Here is a 21,079-nt window from a genome sequence, read left to right on the forward strand (position 1 = left end):
CTGTCAGAGTTGTCATCTCATTAGAAATGCTTGATTTAATTTCAATAAAATTATACAGCCATGCAAATTAAGATCAATTTTGTCTAAAAATAGTTCAGTCTCAGGAATTCGTTTTAGCTTATGATTGAAAAGTACTTTAAGATCCATAAATATAATTGAAAATCTGGCACTAAAATGTACATGCTGTAAATTCAATGCACTGCTAACATTGACAATAGTGCATTTTCTCTAGTCATCTTACCAAAAAGGCTTTATGACTAGAATATTCAGTTACATATGTTCTTTTTCCATCATGTCATTAGTAATATGCTAAACAAATGCATTGTTCAAGAGGCACAAATGTTGTCTTTAAATTTTGCCAAAGCTGTTTATCATAATAAAGCTCAACGTTATCCAGTAAATGATTTCTAAAGCAAGGCCTATTCAAATATGTATTTTTTTAATGTAGAAAAAGAGAAAAAGAATGTCATCTATTTTAGGTGGGGTAGGCAGGGGGGCAGCAAAAACAGGGAGAGAAGAGTAGTGAATCAGATATTATTGACAGAAAGACAGTGTAGAATGCCACACTGTTTGGTCTTTTGTGTAATATGTACATTGTTCCCTGCTGTTATTGGCAATCTTCTTTTGTATTCTGACACCAAACATTTCCCGAGTGGCTGTTGTCACAGAAAAAAGAGAATTATCAATATTGCAGTTAAACTCAACTTTCAAAGATGATTGCAAGTCATTGGAGGGCTCTGATTTAATGAATTTTCTTTGATTTTTGGTGAGTTTTTAAACATCAAACAATAAATTGGCCAGGGTGCAGTAAAATATTTAGATCTATTGACTGTAGCTGTGAGATGGAGACGGCAAAAGAAATCACTTGCGGTTTGATGTTGATAAAATCTGAGCACTTTAATTCACTTGAGTTTTTCCTTTTATCAGCCTGAATTTCTGTAAAAAGGCTAAAGAAAGATTTTTCAGAAGTATTTTAATATTTAATTATACATTTACTACAGAGCTAAAGATGAGGAGACCCTTGCTGAATGCATTTATTTTTGTGATAATTGTTACAGCAAAAAATTTGTATGTATGCAGATCTGATAACCTCCAAAGGGATGTGTTCCATTACATCCACAAATGACTTGTGTCCAGCCCAGAGCATGGAAAACTGGTTTGCTCAAGACCCAGTATTTATGTAAAAATTACATTACAGTATTTTTATCTTGAACGTATCAACTCAGCCAAAATAATTCCTAAAGTTAAAATCCAGAATAAAAAGGATTACTTTTTAAGAAAAAAAGGGGAAAACTGATTTCTTTTGTAAAATATAAACTGAAAACAGTTACTTTTTCTACACATAACACACTTATTTTCTAAAATTGGATTTAAAAATGCAATTCTTAAGTAATGATGAGCACCGCTGAGATCATAGATATCTCTCCACTCTCACTAACTGCCCTCCTGCCCTGGCATTTTTCTTATCAATGATCCTTGTATTGCTAAGCTGCTCAGCACATTGTTACTAGGAGTGTATTGGATAAAGCAGAAAAACAGTATTTAAAAGGAGCTATGTAACATTGCTGGAACAATGGTGAGTTTATGCAACAAGACATTCTATTATGACCCTGCTTGTGTTATTCTATGTTGTATTGTTCTAAGTTCTAAAACTAAACTGTCGTGTTAAATTCTCAGCTGTACAAAAAAGGTGTTTTAATATCTTATTTTTGGATTACAAACAAGCACAGACATGCTAATTTGCGGTCTATAAAGAGTCGCAAAGTTTGGGTGCTAGAAAAGCACAGCAGGTCACGTAGCACGTAGCACCCAACGAGCAAGAGAGTCAACATTTCACGCATAAGGCCTCCATCAGGAATGCCCGAAACGTCAACTGTTCTGCTCCTTGGATGCCGCCTGACCTGTTGTGCTTTTTCAGCACCACACTTTTCGACTCTGATCTCCAACATCCGCAGTCGTCGCTTTCTCCCAAGCAAGTTATTTAAGCAAAATGAATGTTAACATACATTTAGAAAAGGTATCTCTTTCCATGAGTGTTCCCTTTCATTTTTAAAATCAAAGTTGCCCTGCTATGATTCAAATTTTCCACCACTCCCTTTGTCTCATTGCTGGAAAATTTGGCAACTCCCCAGACTGCTGCTGTTCGCTTTTCGCACATCGCCATTGCTTGAAGCACGTGTCGTGTGTTTGCCATCGAGAGAATTTTAAAAATCAGATTCTTGACATCAAGAAAATTTTTTTGATTTCTTACAAGCCTTAAATGATGACATCAGAATATCACCTTAAGTAGCAACGACCTATTTCTGTGCATTTTTATCTCATTAAATCAAGAACTTGTCTTATTTATTTGCCACTTCCAGTTCTCATCTGCATCCTCAAGAATCTAGATGGTGCAAATGTTTGATATATAAATCAGACCAGGCACCTAGTGGCTGCATCTTACTGAATACTTCTCCCAGTCAGCATCCGCTGCTTCTTTACTACAAAGACACTGCATTCTGCATGGCTTCCATCACCCTCAACTTTTTGTCCACAGATGTTGGAGCTGACAAACCACCAGTCTCACTACATTGAGCCTGCTCTCAAACCAATTCTCATAACACTTAAGGCCTTAAGCACTTTGGAGCTCGGGAACATCCGAGACCCTTAAGCTTCTTGCAGGTCACTTTGCACATGCATCTCATGCATTACTCAGGACACCTCTTTTGGCTGTTAGCCTTATTTTTAGCATTCTCACTGACCTCAGCACTGACTTTTGAACTACAATCTTCTGTGAGAGTCACGTTTGTTTTTTTTAATATTCATTCATGGGATGTGTACCTTGCTAGATAGTATTTATTGCCTATCCCAAATTGCCCGGGGAGCAGTTAAAAGTGAACCACATTTCTTTGGTCTTGAGTAATATGTAGTCAAACCAGATAAGGACAACAGGACATTGGTAAATCAAATGGAATTTTATGACACGTCAGCTGTGATTAGCACTGCTGCCTCACAGCGCCAGAGACCCGGGTTCAATTCCCGCCTCAGGCGACTGACTGTGTGGAGTTTGCACGTTGTCCCCGTTTCTGCGTGGGTTTCCTCCGGGTGCTCCGGTTTCCTCCCACAGTCCAAAGATGTGCAGGTCAGGTGAATTGGCCATGCTAAATTGCCCATAGTGTTCGGTAAGGGGTAAATGTAGGGGTATGGGTGGGTTGCGCTTCCGCAGGTCAGTGTGGACTTGTTGGGCCAAAGGGCCTGTTTCCACACTGTAATGTAATCTAATCTAATCTGTGGTTAGGTGGTCATCATCAGGCTAGCTTCTTTTATGTATCTATTCACATTTCAATATCTGTTATACTGGGATTCACATCCAGACCATTAACCTGGGTCATTGAAATAAGAGTCCAGTTACAACCATTGTGGCTTATATTGCCTTTTAGATCAGAGGGAGAGGCATGCAGCTTTAATGTCTGGTAGCACTTTAGAGTCAAGGGGCAAATATGTCACCGGCAGAACTGTGCTACTCCACTGTCACAACTATTCATGTGCAAGCAGTTTACATGGCAAACACACTGCATGTACTTCAAGCAAATGGTCATGTGTGAAAAACGAATGTGGAGCAATTTGGAGTGATGGCCAGTGTTTCCAGCAGTGAGACAAAGGAAGGGATTGAGTATGATGGAAGTACAGTTAGTGGTGATGTATGAGCAGATGTAGCAAGATAATCCCTAGTGAGTTCAGTAAGAAGAACAGGGGTATGCAATGGTGAGCAGTTTGGGAGCAAGAGCTTGGTGAGAGCTGTTGATTAGATAATATGCATGCAGTAGTGAGAGTTGTAATCCTTGGGCCTTACTGAGTTGAGTGAGCAATGAGGAAACAGAGATTATGCCATTTCGCTTTTCAAAGTGCTGACGTTTATTCGTCTTCCTGCACTGCTGAGCATTCTCCCTCACCTGTGACACAGTACTGAACCAGGCTGCAATTTGCGGTAACGCTGGTTTGATCTAGTGGTGTGGCCTCCTTTGGTATTCAGCAGGAAAAAGAGCTGTCATCCTCTCCACTATCCTGTCTACCACATCCTCCAGGATACTGTCTGTAAAGCAGGCACTGAGCTCTCCTTTCTTTTGGGCCATAGCCATGAAACACAACAGTATGAAGGCCAGCTTCTGGCTTGCAGTATCTGAAATGGTCTGCTGATGACCTTTAAATGTAGTGTCAGTGGTAGCACTTAGCCTTGCAGATCTCAAAAACTATTGACTGTATTCCTGCACTGCGAGGTGTCATGCTTCACCTGGAACACAGCACTGACCAAAGTTACAATTTGAGTTAGCTATGTCTGGTGGCCTCGTCTCTGGTTATCAGCTTAAAAATAGGACAGCCCTCCTCTCCATCACCCTGCCCACTAACTCAAGGTTCCTGCCTGCAAATCAGGGAGCAAACTTTCCTTTCTGCTGTGCCATGCCCTGAATGACATGCCTCCAGCTGCTTTACAGCCTATGAAGGGGTTTGCAGTCTGAGCTTTAAATATGGCACTATCTACATGTCCAATGGAAGGTCCCAGCTGTAGTGAATGTTTTTCTTTCTCTGGTTGCACAGTTCTCCATGAAAGACACCCAAGAGCTCAGTTGCATGATTAGTGAAATGAAGAGGAGGTGATTGTGTGGGAAAATTTTGCTCTAAGTCATGGCAGACCAAGCACCATGAATCTCATTCAAAAGCACACTTCAACTGCAAATGAGAATATTCCATCCAATGTTATAATCATGGTGAGGAAACTAACAAATATCATATGAACCACATGCGGATCTTTTAATATGCAATGAAACAGCTAGCCTTCCCTTTATTTCAACCCAATGGACATATCTGCAGCATGCCAGTTTTACCAGTTTTACCTTGTCTAGCCTACATGTGACTCCAGATCCATATTAATGACTTTTGCCAAGCATTTCAGAGGACAGTTAAGTTGCTCAGTTCAAAAGCATTAAAGGATGGGCAACATCAACTCTACTCTACCAGATTGCCTTGATCCTTTCCTACTGTCATACAGATCTCTGACAGAAGCCATCTCCCTGCCCCTACGTTAATCTGGAAAACCTACATCAGATCCTATTTATTGATTACAGCTCCACCTTCAACACCATAATTCCAAACAAACTCATTTCCAATTTCCAAGACCTAGGTCCCAGCTCCCCTCTCTGCTCTAGATCCTCAACTTCCAGACCTATAGATAGCAATCAGTAAGAATAGGTGACACCGCCTCCATAATTATCCTCAATTCCAGTCCCCCCCAAGACTGTATACCCAGCCCCCTACTATACTCCTTATACATTCACAATTGTGGCCAAATTCCACCCCAATTCCAATATACGTAACCATCATTGTAGGTTGGATCTCAAACAATGATGAGACAGAGTACAGGAAAGATATTGAGTGCTTAGTGGAATGGTAAAAAGACAGCAATCTCTCCATCAAGTCAGCAAAATGAAGGGCTGGTCATTGACTTCAGCAATTAGAGTGGAGGGCACACCCCTGTTTGCAATGAATGGTGCTGAGTTGGAGATGATTGCAAGTGTCAAGTTCCTGGGTATGATGAACACAATCTGTCTTAGTTGACCTGCGTCATCGATGTGATGTTCACGAAAGCACAACAATGCCTCTACTTCCTCAGGAGGCTAAGGAAATTCAGCATGTCCACAAAGACACTTACCATTTTTTTGTAAATGCATCATAGAAAGCATCCTATCTAGATGCATCACAGCATGGTATGGCAGCTGCTGTTTGCAAAACTGCAAGAAACTATAGAGAATTGTGAACATAGCTGAGGCTATCACACAAACCAGACTTCCATTCATTGACTCCATCTATACTTCCCACTACTTTGGAAAAGCAACCAATATAATCAAAGATGCCACCCACCCCAGTTATACTCTCTTCCACCCTCTCTTGTCAGGCAGAAAATATAAAAGTTTGAATACACAGATGAACAGATTCAAGAACAGCTTCTTCCCTGCTGTTGTCAGATTTTTTTGACGGACCTCTCGAATATTAATATTGATCTCTGTCTGTCTGTCTGTCTCTCTCTCTCTCTCTCTCTCTCTCTCTCTCTCTCTCTCTCTCTCTCTGCATCTTCTCACAGTGGCTGTAACACTATATTCTGCACTCTATTCTGCTACACTGGTGCATTTTTAAATGGTACAATGTGCCTGTATAGCACGGAATACAACTCTTACTTTGGCTTGGTACTTGTGACAGCAATAAATCAAACTCAAACTCCTACTGGCCTTGCCAGTGACATCCACATCCAGTGAAAGAATAAATTTTTATAAATTATTTGTGCCTCAACTTTTGGCATTGTGTGAGGGGCTTATGTTCACACTTAAAGAAACAGTTTTAATACATTTAGAAAATGTTTTAAGGCAATGCGTCATATCTGTAATGGAGGATGTATTTTAATTCGAGCATTTTTGGAACATGACAAGCTGTGAGCTTTATGTTTTGTTCTAGTGTAAATAATTTGAATAAACATATTTCAAAAATGTTTTACTTTTGTGGACAGAATGAAATGGCAGTGGAATACATTGAACAATAATTTTCATCCATCTAATATCAGCAGTTCAAGGGCTTTTAAGTCAACTGTTAGGCTGAAAACATAATTTCATGTGATGTGTTCCAGAAATTTGTTTCCAAATACCACACAGTTCCATGTAAACATGATGTAAATAATGAGCACAGGGAGGGATATTAAAGATGACTGAAAAGTTCTGCCCTATCAGATAAGTGATCTGGTGTTTTAATTTATAAAGCTTCTGAGCGTTTTCAATAATTGGCAAAAGACATGAGTTTATACTGTACCAAAAGTATTACTAAGGGTATATGAGGTAAGGTATGTGTTACCATTAAAAATAAAGCTAGGACCCATTCTGGCAACTTTCTCATATAACAGAACAATGCAGATGCCATGTGTTAATGTTAACAAGCGTAGGTAAAACTGTTACATATCGTTTATACAGTGAAAAGTTGCATTCCTATAATCAAAATCCTAACACTAATACAAATTTCTTGCAAGTGCAATAAAGTCTCCTACGTGTCATACTTTGTAATTTTGTTGATCTAATTTACATCCAACCAGAATTCTTGATGTTCTTATACAATTTCACACAGCACTTATATAGATTGAAATTATTTTTAAGCAGTCTTCTTTTCTGATAAAAAAAAATCCCTTTAGTAGATTGTTTAAACATCATTTTCTTCTGTATAGAGTTTAGCGTTTACATTTTCAAATCTTTGAAATGTAATTGCGAGCTTGAGTTGTCCATGTTTGTGGCTTATAATGGTTGTCTACTTTCTCTAAAATGGCTGTAACATTGCTTGCTTTCTCTAGAATCATGCAACTTTAAAAACTGTCACATTTTCCTGATTTTTTATTATTTTTATTGCTGACATTTAACAGTAGAATTAATAACACTATATACCTCTCTGTTGCAAAGGCAATTCTTTTGAATGGATCTCATTAGCTTGAATGTACCTGAAGCTTTTAGTGCAGGCAAAAAGCACAAATTTCTTTCTAAAATTGCAACATGAAATATTTTCACGAAAGAACAGTGAAGAACGTGAAGTCTGCAATTCAGTTGAATAATACAGAGCAGAATTAATTTTGATGTAAGCTAAAGCTAAGTGCTGCAATAGCTGTGAACATCAACACATTGCTAATTCATGCCGATATATTCATTGGCCGCTAACATCAACAGTACCTGATTCGTATTGACTATTTTTCATAAGCAATATTTCAGTAGTCAACACCTAATTTTGATGAATATACTAAGTAACATTAGTCAGGAAAGTGTATCTTTAAGCCTATTACAAAATAAATAATTGTTGCCTATGTTTAGATACATTTTGTTTCCATGTTGGTCTAGGTTATGAACTGCAAATTATATTTTAAAATATATATATATATATATTAAAAACTTTGCATTCAGATTAGTCAAGTGCATACCTTCATGCCAAAGTGCAGAAAGCAGCAGGTTACAACTTCAATGAGTTTGCTATTAATGTTATTATTTCATTTAAAATATTCTTCTAACCTTGGTAAGATGACTATAACATTGGAGAGTACAATAATTTGATGAAAAAAGTATTTTTCCACAGGGTGGCAGTGTGATACAAACAGCTTGCTTGTTTTACACTTCAAGATCAAAACCAGTTACTGTCTGTGTATAACTTGTGCTTGTCTTTAATGTTTTACTGTGCAAGATTTTTACATGCAAGGACATGGCCTAGAGACTGCTTTAACCACAGTGCTTTGAAAAGCTTGTTGTAGACTTGGTCATAAGAATTTAACTGCTCAAGGGTTTGAGAAAGCTATTCTAGTGACTTGAGAAGGACTCCTGGCAACTTTAAAAAAAAATTCAATCAGATAATACTACACTGTCTTTTTAAAATTCTCAGTGGTTATTCTGAATTACTGATTTATTTGCAACAAAAAATCAATTAGTCTTAAATTTATTCATGGATTTCAGGCCTAGCGATCAATGCAAGTCCACTCAGCGGGCTCAAGGGGACCTAGTTCATCCTAGTTAATGTGTCTGAAGGGGAATTACCATTGATGCTGTTTTCTCTTCCTCAGGTCAGAGATCAGATTTCACTGTCATGGTCTGTGACAGCAAAAAATGACTTCACCCTGCAGCTACCCAAATTGCACCTGGAGATCTTCGAAGCAAAGGGGCTGAAGGATGGACTCGAGGTTGCTTCATTCCAGGTTAGGGTCTGTCATAGAGCATAGAGTTAATCTCAAACTCAGGAGCTGATTGTTTATTATGGCTTAGTGATTCACTGATTGATTTCATTTGCTGTCAGTTAAAGCTCCCTTAATGTCAGTTTTCTTTGCATAATGCCTTGAAACAAAGGCTGATGAAGTTCCCAGATTGAAGTAGCTGACATAAACTGACCCTGATTTGCCCTATTCTGCATGGTAATTTAAGCAAATGCAGTTACTGGAAATGCTGCCATGAATATGAAAAACTACCACTCTTACCAAGCTGGAATATAACATTCCTGAATGTTGGGAAAAAGAAACCTTAATATAAGTGGTGCCTGTGACATGTACAGTATGCCATACCACCTCACAACAGAAAATTGTGAAGAAAGATATCAAAAGAAAATCAGACATACATAATATTCCTGTATCGTGTATTGCATGTTTTAAATAGTTCATGGACTGGTTATTTGCTTTTAGAGAATTCTGTGATTGTCCATTGACTCAGGAAATTTACACAGCTGTATAAGTTAGTATATGTTAGTTTGAAAAATGATGAGATCCTGCAAACTTTGAGCAATTACACCAGGGTGCTTAGTACTACACAAGGATCACCAAATTTGAAATTTGTATGTTAAATCAATTATTAATAATTTTCAATTATGATCTACTAACATTTAAAAAAAATGAATGGAAGAGGTGCTGGTTGAACATTTGAAAACATTTAGAATCAACTGTAAACCTATAACCCCCATGGAGAGACAGGTAATGGCAAAAGTGTGTTAAATAATGACATGAAATTACCTAACAATCATATAATCAAGGATATGAACAACCTACTTTGTTTAATTATATCACCACTTGTTAAATTAATCGTCTGGTAAGTATAGGAATGTGTTCATACCAAACTGGTTGTCTTTTTTTTGTAAAAACAGTTTAATGTCATAGTGTGTTTTCCAAACTACCTGGTTTTCCATTATCATGACCATAGCACCATTATCAGATCACACATCATGTAATATAGCAAGCACTCAGTAACAAACACTATTTGGTGAAAATTTCATCATTGTTTTTATAACATGGAAATGAAAAGACCATTGTGGATGATCTGGCTGATCCCAATATTTGAAACTTAATATTGGGGGCACTGTCCATCAATTTGCTTGATGCTTGAACCTTTCTAAGGTCAACAAGCTACTGGTAAGCTCAGGGTGTCAGGTACATGGCTGAAGAGTAACCGTCCAATTACAGGAGGTGACAACTTTTGGGGAACTGCTGCTCAAGAGTCCACTTAAGTAAAAGAACTACATGATTTCTTTTTTTTGTTGGAGTGATCTTCAGTTGTGTTTGCAAGAACCATTGTTTAACCTACTAAAAATAACGTGGACACAAAGTGTACACCACTTGCAAAATGCCTCAAAATGTGTCTGGGTATAGAATGCAGATTTATGGTTTTGTAGTCACCCATGCACCATGAGCGAGTAAACTCTGCTCACTTACATATATGTGCTGGTCAGGCCTCTCACATATTTACAGACCTGTATCAAACAGGCTTTCATCTGTTTACCTACCTTCATGAGACAGTGTTTCACCTGGCTACAATGCCACATCAGGTACTCCTCTCTTCCATTTACTGACCTATATCAGTTAGCCCTCTCACCCATTCCCTGCGGAATTAAAAGTAACATCTCAGGAACACTCGAAAGTGAATGTATTGGTTGCATTAGATCTCCATTTTGAAAAATACACAATGAGTCTGACCAGTATGTCTCATCCACCAATTCTGCTGGCTTCTCCTTCTGATTTACAGTTCCATACGAAACAGGCATCTTGCCCATTTACAAACCTACATCAGATGGACCTCCCATTTGCAGAAATGTGTCAGAGGGGCTTGTGTCTGGATTAGTGGTGCTGGAAGAGCACAGCAGTTCAGGCAGCATCCGAGGAGCAGATTTTACTAATCTAGAATCTGGTTTCCAGCATCTGCAGTCATGGTTTTACCTCAGAGGGGCTTGTGGTCCATAAGCAGGCCAGAATCAGACAGGCTTCTTGACTTTCCACAGACTAGTATTAGACATGCCTTGGCATTCCTTGGATTGACTGAGATACCTCTTGTCCTCCTCTTAAAAAACTGTCCAGATGACTTTTCCAGTCAAAGAATGGGCAGCCAGCAGCTGCTAACCATTACCTCGACAAACCGCAGTCATTATCTGCACATCATTTTTGTATTACATCTTTCCTCAATCTATCAGTGGAATCTCTCTAGCTTGCTATTGAAATAGAAAACTGGTCCTTCTGGAGTGAGTTCTATAACTTCCCTACTACCCATATTAAATTGTAAACTTTTCGACCTTTCCTCTCCAGTTTTCATTCCCTAGTTACACAGTTTGCAATTTTATCAAACAATAGTTTGACAAATAAACTTGGCCTCTCATCTTCACAGGTTAAGTGGCAATGAATCTTCATTATAAAGAAAATCTGATCTACTGAATTAAGAAAGAATTCAAAATGTTTCAAAGCACAGTGTCAATGCTTATCATCTTTTCTGCAGTTTCTTACTTTCAAACATGCTTTTGGACCTGGGAGGAAACATCAATAAATATGATGATTCTTGAATTGATTAATATATTTTTAAAAATCTAAGTGGTTTCATATCCCTCTTCCTTTGAACAGGTTATTATAAGGGATTTAGAAAATGAAATTCTCTCTATTTTGTAGAAAAAAGAAGGCATATAATTTTTGAAAAATTGTAATCTATGCAATTACAGTGCATTTAATTAAAATTATTTCAAAGTAAAATACATTGTTAAAGCTGTTAGAATGAACGTGCTGTCTTCAATAGTGTTAATGAAGTGGAGTGAGCATGGAGTGGTGTAATGTCAATGAAAAGTACCAATTTTCATGGTCATCTCTGCTTTGAGTACTCCTCCCCTCCAAAAATAAATTAAACAGTACAAGCTAGAACAAACAGAGTTGTTATTTCTAGTTAGTTGCCCGTGCCAGGTGCTAGTGAAGTGAGGAACAGGAAGAGAGTGGAGCTGAACACGTGGCTGCAGGGATGGTGTAGGAGGAAGGTTTTGGATTCTTGGATAATTGGATCTGTTTCTGGGGAAGGTGGGACCTCTACAAACAGGATGGTCTTCTCCTGAACCAAAGGGGTACCAATTTTCTGGGGGGGACATTTGCTAATGCTCTTTGGAAATTTGCTAATGCTCTTCAGGGGTTAAACTAATACAGCAGAGGGATGGGAACCCGAATTGTAGTTCCAGTGTACAGGAGCTTGAGGATAGTGAGGTCAGGGATAGGTTTACAAGGTCGCGAACAATCAGGATGTTGGTTTGAAATATGGGTACTTCAATACCAGGAACATCCGGAATAAGGTGGGTGAAGTTGCAGCCTGGATAGTACTTGGGATTTCGGTGTTGTGGCCATTTCAGAGACATGGCTAGAGGAGGGACAGGAATGGTTGTTGCAGATTCCGGGATTTAGGTATTTGGAAAGAACAAAGAAAATGGTAAAAGGAAAAGGTGGGGTAGTAGTGGCGTTATTAATCAAGAGTAGTATTACAGCAGTTGAGGTAATGTTTGAGGACTCATCCACTGAAGTAGTTTGAGCTGAGGTTAGAAACAGGAAAGGAGAGGTCACCCTTTGGGAGTTTTCTGTAGGCCTCCGAATTGTTCCAGGGATGTAGAGGAAAGGATAGCAAAGATGATTCTCGATAGGAGAGAGAGTAACAAGGTAGTTGTTATGGGGTCTTTAATTTCTTCAATATTGACTGGGAATGTTATATTTCAATTAGTTTAAATGGGTCAGTTTTTGTTCAATGAGTGCAGGAGGGTTTTCTGACACAGTATGTAGACAGGCCAACAAGGGGTGATGTCATATTGGATTTGGTCCTCTGGAATAAAACCTGCCCAGTTTTAGATTTGAAGGTAGGTGAGCACTTTGCCGATAGTGACCGCAATTCAGTTATGTTTACAATAGCAATGGGCAGGGAAACAGGTATAATTGGGGGAAAGGCAATTGTGATGCGATTCGGCAAGATTAAGGCTGCCTAGGGTGGGGAAGGAAACTGCAGGGGATGGACATACTTGAAATGTGGAACATATTCGAGGAACAGCTACTGTGGGTCCTTGATAAGTATATACCATCAGGCAGGAAGATAGTTGGGAAGCATGGTTTACTAAAGTAGTTGAAGCTGTTGTCAATGGAAAGAGGAAGGCTCATGAGAGGATGAGGCATAAAGACCCAGCTAGGGGTTTGAGAATTATAAGTTAGCCAGAAAAGAGCTAAAGAGAGGGCAAAGAAGAGCCAGGAGTGACATGAGAAGTTGTTGGCGAATAGGATCAAGGAAAACCTTAAGACCTTCAATACGTATATCAGTAATAAAAGAATGACTAGAGTAAGATTAGGGCCAATCAATGACAGTAGTGGGAAGTTGTGTGTGTAATCTGAGGAATAGGAGAAGCACTTAATGGATACGTCAGTTTTGTCAGTAATCACATTGGAAAAGGGCAATGTTAGTGAGAATATGGAGAAACAGGCTTCTGGGTTAGGTAGGATCATGGTTGACAAAGAGGAAGTTTTAGCAATTTTGGAAGATTTGAAAATAGAAAAGACCCTTGGGCCGGATGGGATTTATACTCTGATTCTCTGGGAAGCCAGGGAGGAGATTGCAAAGCCTTTCGCTTTGATCTTTATGACATCATTATCGACAGGAGTAGTGCCAGAAGACTGGAGGATAGCAAATGTTGTTCCCTTGTTTAAGAAGGGGAGTTGGGACAACCCTGGTAATTATAGGCCAGTGAGCCTTGCTTTGGTTATGGGTAAGATGTTGGAAAAGGTTGTAAGAGATAGGATTTATAATAATCTGGAAAGGAATAATTTGATTGGGGTAGTCAACACAGTTTTGTGAAGGGTAGATAGTGCCTAACTAACCTTATTGAATTCTTCACAAAGGTGACAAAACAGGTGGATGAAGGTAAAGTGGTTGATGTGGTATATATGGACTTAAGTAAGGCATTTCATAAGGTGTCTTACAGTAGGCTATTGCACAAAATAAGGAGTTTTGGGATTGAAGGTGATTTAGCAGTTTGGCTAGCAGAAAAAAAAACATAAGGTGGTGGTTGAAATGTTCATCCTGGAGCTCTATTACCAGTGGGTGTGCTGCAAGGATCTGTTTTGGGGCCACTGCTGTTTGTCATTTTTATAAATGATCTGGCTGTGGGCATAGAAGGATGGATGAGTAAATTTGTGGATGGCAGTAAGGTAGGCAGAATTGTGGATAGTGCCAAAAGATGTTGTGGGTTATAGAGTGACACAGATAAGATGCAGAGCTGGGCTGAGAAGTGGCAAATGAAGTTTAATGTGGACAAGTATGAGGTAGCTTATTTCAGAAAAAGTAACAGAGATGCTGAGTACTGGGCTAATGGTAAAATTATTGGCAGTGTGGATGAACAGAGAGATCTTGGTGTCCAGGTGCATAAATCCCTGAAAGTTGCCACCCAAGTTGATAAGGCATATGGTGTGTTGGTGTTTATTGGTAGGGGGATTGAGTTTCAGAACCATGAGGTCATGCTTCAGCTGGACAAGACACTGGTAAGGCCGCTCCCCGAGTATTGCGTACAGTTCTGTTCACCTCATTATAGGAAGGACGTAGAAGCTTTGGAAAGGGTTCCGAGGTGATTTACTAGGATGTTGTCTGGTATGGAAGGAAGGTCTTATGAGGAAAGGTTGAGGTACTTGAGGCTGTTTTTGTTAGAGAGAAGAAGGTTGAGAAGTGACTTAATCAAGACATATAAGATAATCAGAGGGTTAGATAGGGTGGACAGTGAGAGCCCTTTTTCCTCAGATGTTGAGGGCTAACATGAGGGGACATAGCTTTAAATTGAGGGGTGATAGATATCAGGGGTAGTTCCTTTTCTCAGAGAGTAGTAGGGGTATGGAACGACCTACCTGCAACAGGAGTTGACTCGTCGACGTTAAGGGCATTTAAATGGTCATTGGACATACATAAGGATGATGTTGGAATGGTGTAGGTTAGATGAGCATCAGATTAATTTCACAGATCAGCGCAACATCAAGGGTCAAAGGGCCTATACTGTGCTGTAACATTCTATGTACTATGATCTAAGTCGAAAGGCCAATTTATCTTGTTAATGGTCAATCATAAAAAAAATTTGTTGCAAATTTATTTGTGAAGGAATAACAATAAAAAAGTGAATATATCTTTCTGGAGGTGAGAAGTACTGTCTTTAATTGCAAAGTTTGGAGTATTACTAAAAACTGGAGCAAGGGAAATAGAGTACCGCAGATTTCAATTTAAGAACAAACATTCTGTGGCCATTGGTGAGAAAAGTACCAGTTATGATGTGATCACTTTCAAAGACAGTGTGCTGTACATCTCACAGAATTATTTTCATTTAATATGAGAGCATACAAAAGAGGTGATTATTGATATAAAATTACATTTTGAGTTGTGCCATTTTTTAGATTAGATTACTTACAGTGTGGAAACAGGCCCTTCGGCCCAACAAGTCCACACCGCCCCGCCGAAGCGTAACCCACCCATACCCCTACATCTACATTTACCCCTTACCTAACACTATGGGCAATTTAGCATGGCCAATTCACCTGACCTGCACATCTTTGTGACTGTGGGAGGAAACCGGAGCACCCGGAGGAAACCCACGCAGACACGGGGAGAACGTGCAAACTCCACACAGTCAGTCGCCTGAGGCGGGAATTGAACCCGGGTCCTTTGTACCTGTCTTCTGGTACTAATGTTTGTTTGTCTCCCACTGTTGCTCAATCTCTAGCTGCTGTGATATTTATGCAGCCAAAAAATAAATATATGCTTGTCAAAGTTTATAGCTACAGAAATATTTTATGATTGTTCACAACTCTGTTTTATAAAAGCACACTGTAAAATTAATACATACAAATCACACTTTATTGCTACATCTTTGACTGTATCCAGTGAGTAGCTGAAACCAGCTAACTAGCTAGCAATGGGAGAATGGAAATCATCAGCCAGTCACTATTAATACCCAAATAGCTAAAGTCATCAGTAGCCACCATCCACCAGATGCCACCCAACAATCATTTGTATGACTAACATTATAGTTACAAGTCCCACAGTACACGCCAGCTGTCCTTTGTACCTGTCTTCTGGTACTAATGTTTGTTTGTCTCCCACTGTTGCTCAATCTCTAGCTGCTGTGATATTTATGCAGCCAAAAAATAAATATATGCTTGTCAAAGTTTATGAAATGTTATATACAATACATTGATATTTGTCATTCATACCTTTTAGCAGGATGTAGTCTGGGTGTACAAAAGGCGCCAAAAACAATGAATATTGTTTTTTTTCCTTATTAATAATTGTGAACAGTATTTGTTGCCCATTCCTAAATGCCCAGACATCAGTTAAAAGTCAACTACATTATTTGGGTCTGCAGTCACATGTAAGCCAGCCCAGATAAGGTTGGCAGATTTTCTGCCCCAAAGAGCATTAATGAACCAGTGGTTGCATGGTTGCCTTTAGACCAACTTTTTATTCCAGAATTTTATTGAATTCAAATTTCACCTCCTTCTTAAAATCATGTCGTCGCAACATTAGCCTGAGTTTCTAGATTACTAGTCCAGTGACATATGCCATGTCTCCACACTTCTATATAGAGTGTCCACTCTGTCATTGATAGTTATATGGCTAGTGTAAAAAGACTTTGACTGAGGTGTGCAATATGGTCTAAAAAGGTTTGCAGGGTAGATAACCATTAATATTCTGCTGTCAATGGTGTTGAAGGCTGCTGCTGTCTTGACTTTTAGATCACATGGATCTCATCTAGGAGCTAATCACTTTACTGTAGAATTTTACTAAAATAAATAAGCAAAGCTGTATGTCACAATGCATCCCCATTTATATAAGGTGCAGCAGTAATCAGAAGCAATAGTTGGCTGTGCAGTAGCAGTTCTACACTGCTGTTTTTCCTGAGTTGCTATACCAAATGGCATCAACCGTGAATAGTGCGTGTGCCACCAACAGCATACTTTGGAAAATTTATATGTAAAGTCTGTTGCTGTGTGGGTATGTGAACAGGAATCCACTCTTGCATATGTATATCATTCTTTTCTGTGCAAGACTGTTGGCATGGTGAGGGAGTGTAAATTATGCTTTCATTATGAAGAAATCAAACATGCCACAGCTGTTTGAGAGAGAGGGATTGATGACTGACCCTCTTGAGCTAGGTGGTCCAAGCAATGTTATCAGCACGTTGTACAAACCCTCCATATGCCAGCAATGAGCTGATACAGTGAGCACTTAGGCAAACTGGAGCTTCAACACACACACATTGAAGCCCATGGGGTTAAAGGGACATCTGTAGACTGAATACAAATCGTCCTGGGGACAAAAAATAGTCGAGCAGTGGTTTAGAAAAATGTAAATATACAGTGGGTTTTTCAGGAGCAGGATGAGAACATTGCTTATTTGGCAAATACGCCTGGACTGGACATACAGAGCATCATTTTAAACATTATAGACAAACAAAATTCAAATTCAGTACACAAGTAGGAGGATTATTACAGACTTCAGGAGGCATAAGCAAGCTTGTGAAATGGACAAAAACTAGGCAGATGACATTCAACACTGTGTCAATTGATACACTTTGGCAGGAAGAATAGAGAGACATGTAATGAACAAAATGATATAATGGTTAAAGCACAGTCAGGAACAGAGTCACTGGGGTGTATGTTCACAAACCTCCTGAAGATTGCAGAACAAGTTGAAAATAATATTTTTCAAAAGTATAATTTTGGGTTTTATTATTAGAGAATTAGAATACAAAAACAAGGAATACTTTGTAAAATAACAGTTAGGTCTCCGCTGAAGTATTGCATTCAGTTCTGGACACCAAACTTTACAAAGTATGCCGTGACCATGGTCAATGTGCAGAAGAGTTTTATTAGTTTGGTGATTGGGATGAAAGGAAGCTTTGATTCTTACCATTTTAAACAGCAAGATTGAGGGAAAATTTAGTAGAGGTGTAGGCTCTAGAAGAGTCTTGATCAGATACTGAGAAAGAAATTGTTTTCAGTAGCAGAAAGGTTGATGACCAGAGGATTCAGATGTAAGGTGGTTGGCAAAAGAACCAGTGATTACATGAAGAAAACATTTTCATTTAATGGGCTGAATCTAGAATGCACTGCCTGAAAGGGTGGTGAAAGTAGAATCAATAGCAACATTCAAAATAGAATTAGATATTTGAAAGTGAGAGAAAAATATTTACAGGGCTTTTGCGAAAAACCAGAGAAGCGGGATTAATAGAGTAGTTCTACAGAAGAGCAAACACAGGCTTAATGGGTCAAATGGTTTTCTTTGCATCCCATGATTCTTTGACTTTATGTTAAGATGCTAAAGTAAAACTCCCAAGTGCTTGACCCTTTCAAAGATGCTTTGCAACAAACTGTAGAAAGAGTCTCAGATATAATGATATGTTGGACAATAGGCTGCTGATGAAATTGTGTGAGAAACAAGCCATGGAAGGGTGTTATTATCATTCAATCTGTTAGTGGAGCACAGTTATGGAAGGACCTCATTGCCTAATTTATTGTGCAGTCTGCATGTGGACACTTTGTATTATTGCATACATTTATGATCTGTTTAATCATTGACTGCACTACTATTTGAAATTACTATTCTGCTGAATAATTAAGGCAAAAGCTATTTATTATTTTCTCCATGATTTTTGCCTTTTAACTAAATGAAATAGAGGTTTCCCTTCTGTGTTTTTCTTCAATTGTGGTCTACTGTTGTGTATGATACTTCATAAAATAACATTCCACACTTGTGAGGAATTTCTGTTTCCAGGTGTAATCATTATATTAGCAGTGTTTCCAGCTTAAAGTTACATAAACATTCCTTTTTAATGATTTTGATCTGTATATATCAAAAGAGTGCCAATTGTAAGGCAATACAACATATACTTATTAGCTGGACTAATTTTACCTTGGGTGATGGTACATGATTTCAAATACAGAAGCACCAAAGGTGGAGTAGCCTCTAATTAGCACAGTCAGGGGGTACTGTACTGTACTTAACAAGCTTTGGAAAATAATTTTAGCTGTTACACTTTGGGAAGTAGATAAGTTCCAAAGGGAAAACAATTCTTTGAAGAGCGAAATATAGTTTACCTGTTATGAAGAACTCCATTAATCCCAACTGTATTATAGTAATGAGTGGATATAAAGTTACCAGCACTACTGTACCATTTTGACTCGCTTCTGCAGTTAACTTTATTATCTTGCCTGATCAATAGTATACAGTTGGGACTGCAGTTCTCCATAATACACATAAACAGAATTTTATTTCCTGTTTTTCTGACATGGTATAGTCAGGCTATTCTCTGAGAGCTGTATGCCACTTTAAAACTAATAACTTACCAAGCTTATAAATGATGAGAAAAATTGTTTCACTGTGTTGTTCACAGACAGGATAAAGCATTATATTAAAATGTTCAGGTCTGACACTTCAGTCACATTATAAGATTGTCGATTATAACTGTTTTTTTGTCAGAAGATTACAGGACCTTGACTTCTGATATTCCTATACTATAATGCTATATTGTGTGTTGTATATTATAATTCCATACCTCAATAAACAGAATGTTTTGCTTATATGAATTGTGATAAAATCAATATGAAGAATATTAACAGAATGTTGTTGTTCACAACTTGGAACTGATGGTCGAATTATTTTTCAAACCTGTCATTTCAATAAAAAAAGTAAAAATGTGCTGCATCAAATGCTTCATGAAATATTTTGTATAAGCTTAGTCATTGTTGATAATTACCTTTGTCTTTTTTTTTCTGTTTCACTAGAATTTAACCCAGACTTTCATGGACGTTTACCAGCTGGCTAGCTCCAGGGTTACTGCTCTGGAAACAGAAATCACTTCACATCAAAAACACATTGCAGCTCTCAAATCAGAACTTCAGACTGCATGCCTGCGTGAAAATAATGGCTTAGTTCCAGTAAGTGTCTGTTTTCACACATAATGTTTTGCAGGTAGGTCACCCCTAAATTGTCAGCAGCAGATGTATGATGACTATCTCTTGCTATTATCTAAGCAAATACTTGTGTTTATTGCAGCCATTTTGGGCTTGAACAAAATATGTTTTGGTTGTCATTATATATGTGCTTTGAAAAGTTAACAAACTAAGACATTAATTTTGATTAAATCGTGTAAAAACTGTAAAAAAAAATACATGGACATTTTCCATTGCAATATAGTTACTTTTCAAACAACATTCTGGAGAAAATTATGTTTTGTTAGGTTTTTAATAATTAAAACAGCATGAAATTCAGTCATGTAGCTACACTTAAGAACTTCTAATCCATCAAATTCAGCAAGCAGGAAGTGGATACTCACTACAAGCCGGAAGTGGGAAGACCGCCATGTTAATAAAAGCTGAAAAAAACTTAGGCGTGTTGCACTTATATCCGAAACAGACTTTCAGTCCTTTGTGCAAATGAGTGACCTAATGCTTGTTTGAAAGATCTTGTAGGATAGACTGCAAGATAAGTCTATCTTCAACTGCCTGATCTTGGATAGACCAGTTGTCTGCCAGTCTCACAATGCTCACTGTTGACCTCAAACTAAAGCTGACAACTGAGATCTAGCAATCTCTGCAGCATTTTACTTTTCTATTCAATTTTAATCTGCCAAAGGACAAAGAGGTCTCCAGATGTGCAGAAGCAGTGATGGCAACCAGCCAGTCATATTAAAACTTTTACACAGCAAAGCCACAAAGTTAATATCAATTACATTTACTATCTGAAAAAATTCAATTAAATGATTATAACTGGATAAAGTAGAAGCTAAAATAAAGATATATAAACTTTCATGAGAAAAGGTTAACTTTTTTAAAAAAAAGTTGAATTTTGTCTGTTAACTTTTCACAGTACATACATAATGACAAACTAAAATATATTTTGTTGAAATCCAAAATGGCTGCAATAAACACGGGTATATACTTAGTTTATAGCAAACGATGGTCATCGTACATCGGCTGATGTGAAATTTGACATTTACAAATACAAAAATAACTTTTAAGGACCAATGAGGGTAAAGTAAATACGAAATTGATAAAATATTAAAAACCAATTGCACCTCATTCAATAAGGGTTTTTTTTTAAGCAACAGTGGGGGAGTTTATTGATTTCAATTAATTTTCATTAACAGTAGTCTGGGATGCCTCAACAGCGCATCTTCTGGAATAATGTGAATTCATTGACAGTAACTTCTAGGTTTCTGCATTATTCTGCAGTCTATAGAAGTTGCT

The 21,079-nt window shown here is 38.1% G+C and overlaps 1 protein-coding gene across 9 annotated transcripts in view; it reads left to right on the top strand.

The window, feature by feature from the left end:
- ccdc171 (coiled-coil domain containing 171) overlaps positions 1 to 21,079 on the top strand; it is a 380,694-nt gene that overhangs the window by 201,492 nt on the left and 158,123 nt on the right. For all 9 annotated transcript variants that reach the window (XM_072589026.1, XM_072589027.1, XM_072589024.1 and 6 more), the window contains 2 exons: positions 8,606 to 8,737; positions 19,616 to 19,768. In XM_072589026.1, coding sequence (XP_072445127.1) covers positions 8,606 to 8,737; positions 19,616 to 19,768 — 285 coding nt within the window. The remainder of the gene's footprint in view (positions 1 to 8,605; positions 8,738 to 19,615; positions 19,769 to 21,079) is intronic.

This window comes from Chiloscyllium punctatum, chromosome 2, assembly GCF_047496795.1.
Source record: "Chiloscyllium punctatum isolate Juve2018m chromosome 2, sChiPun1.3, whole genome shotgun sequence".
NCBI lineage: Eukaryota > Metazoa > Chordata > Chondrichthyes > Orectolobiformes > Hemiscylliidae > Chiloscyllium > Chiloscyllium punctatum.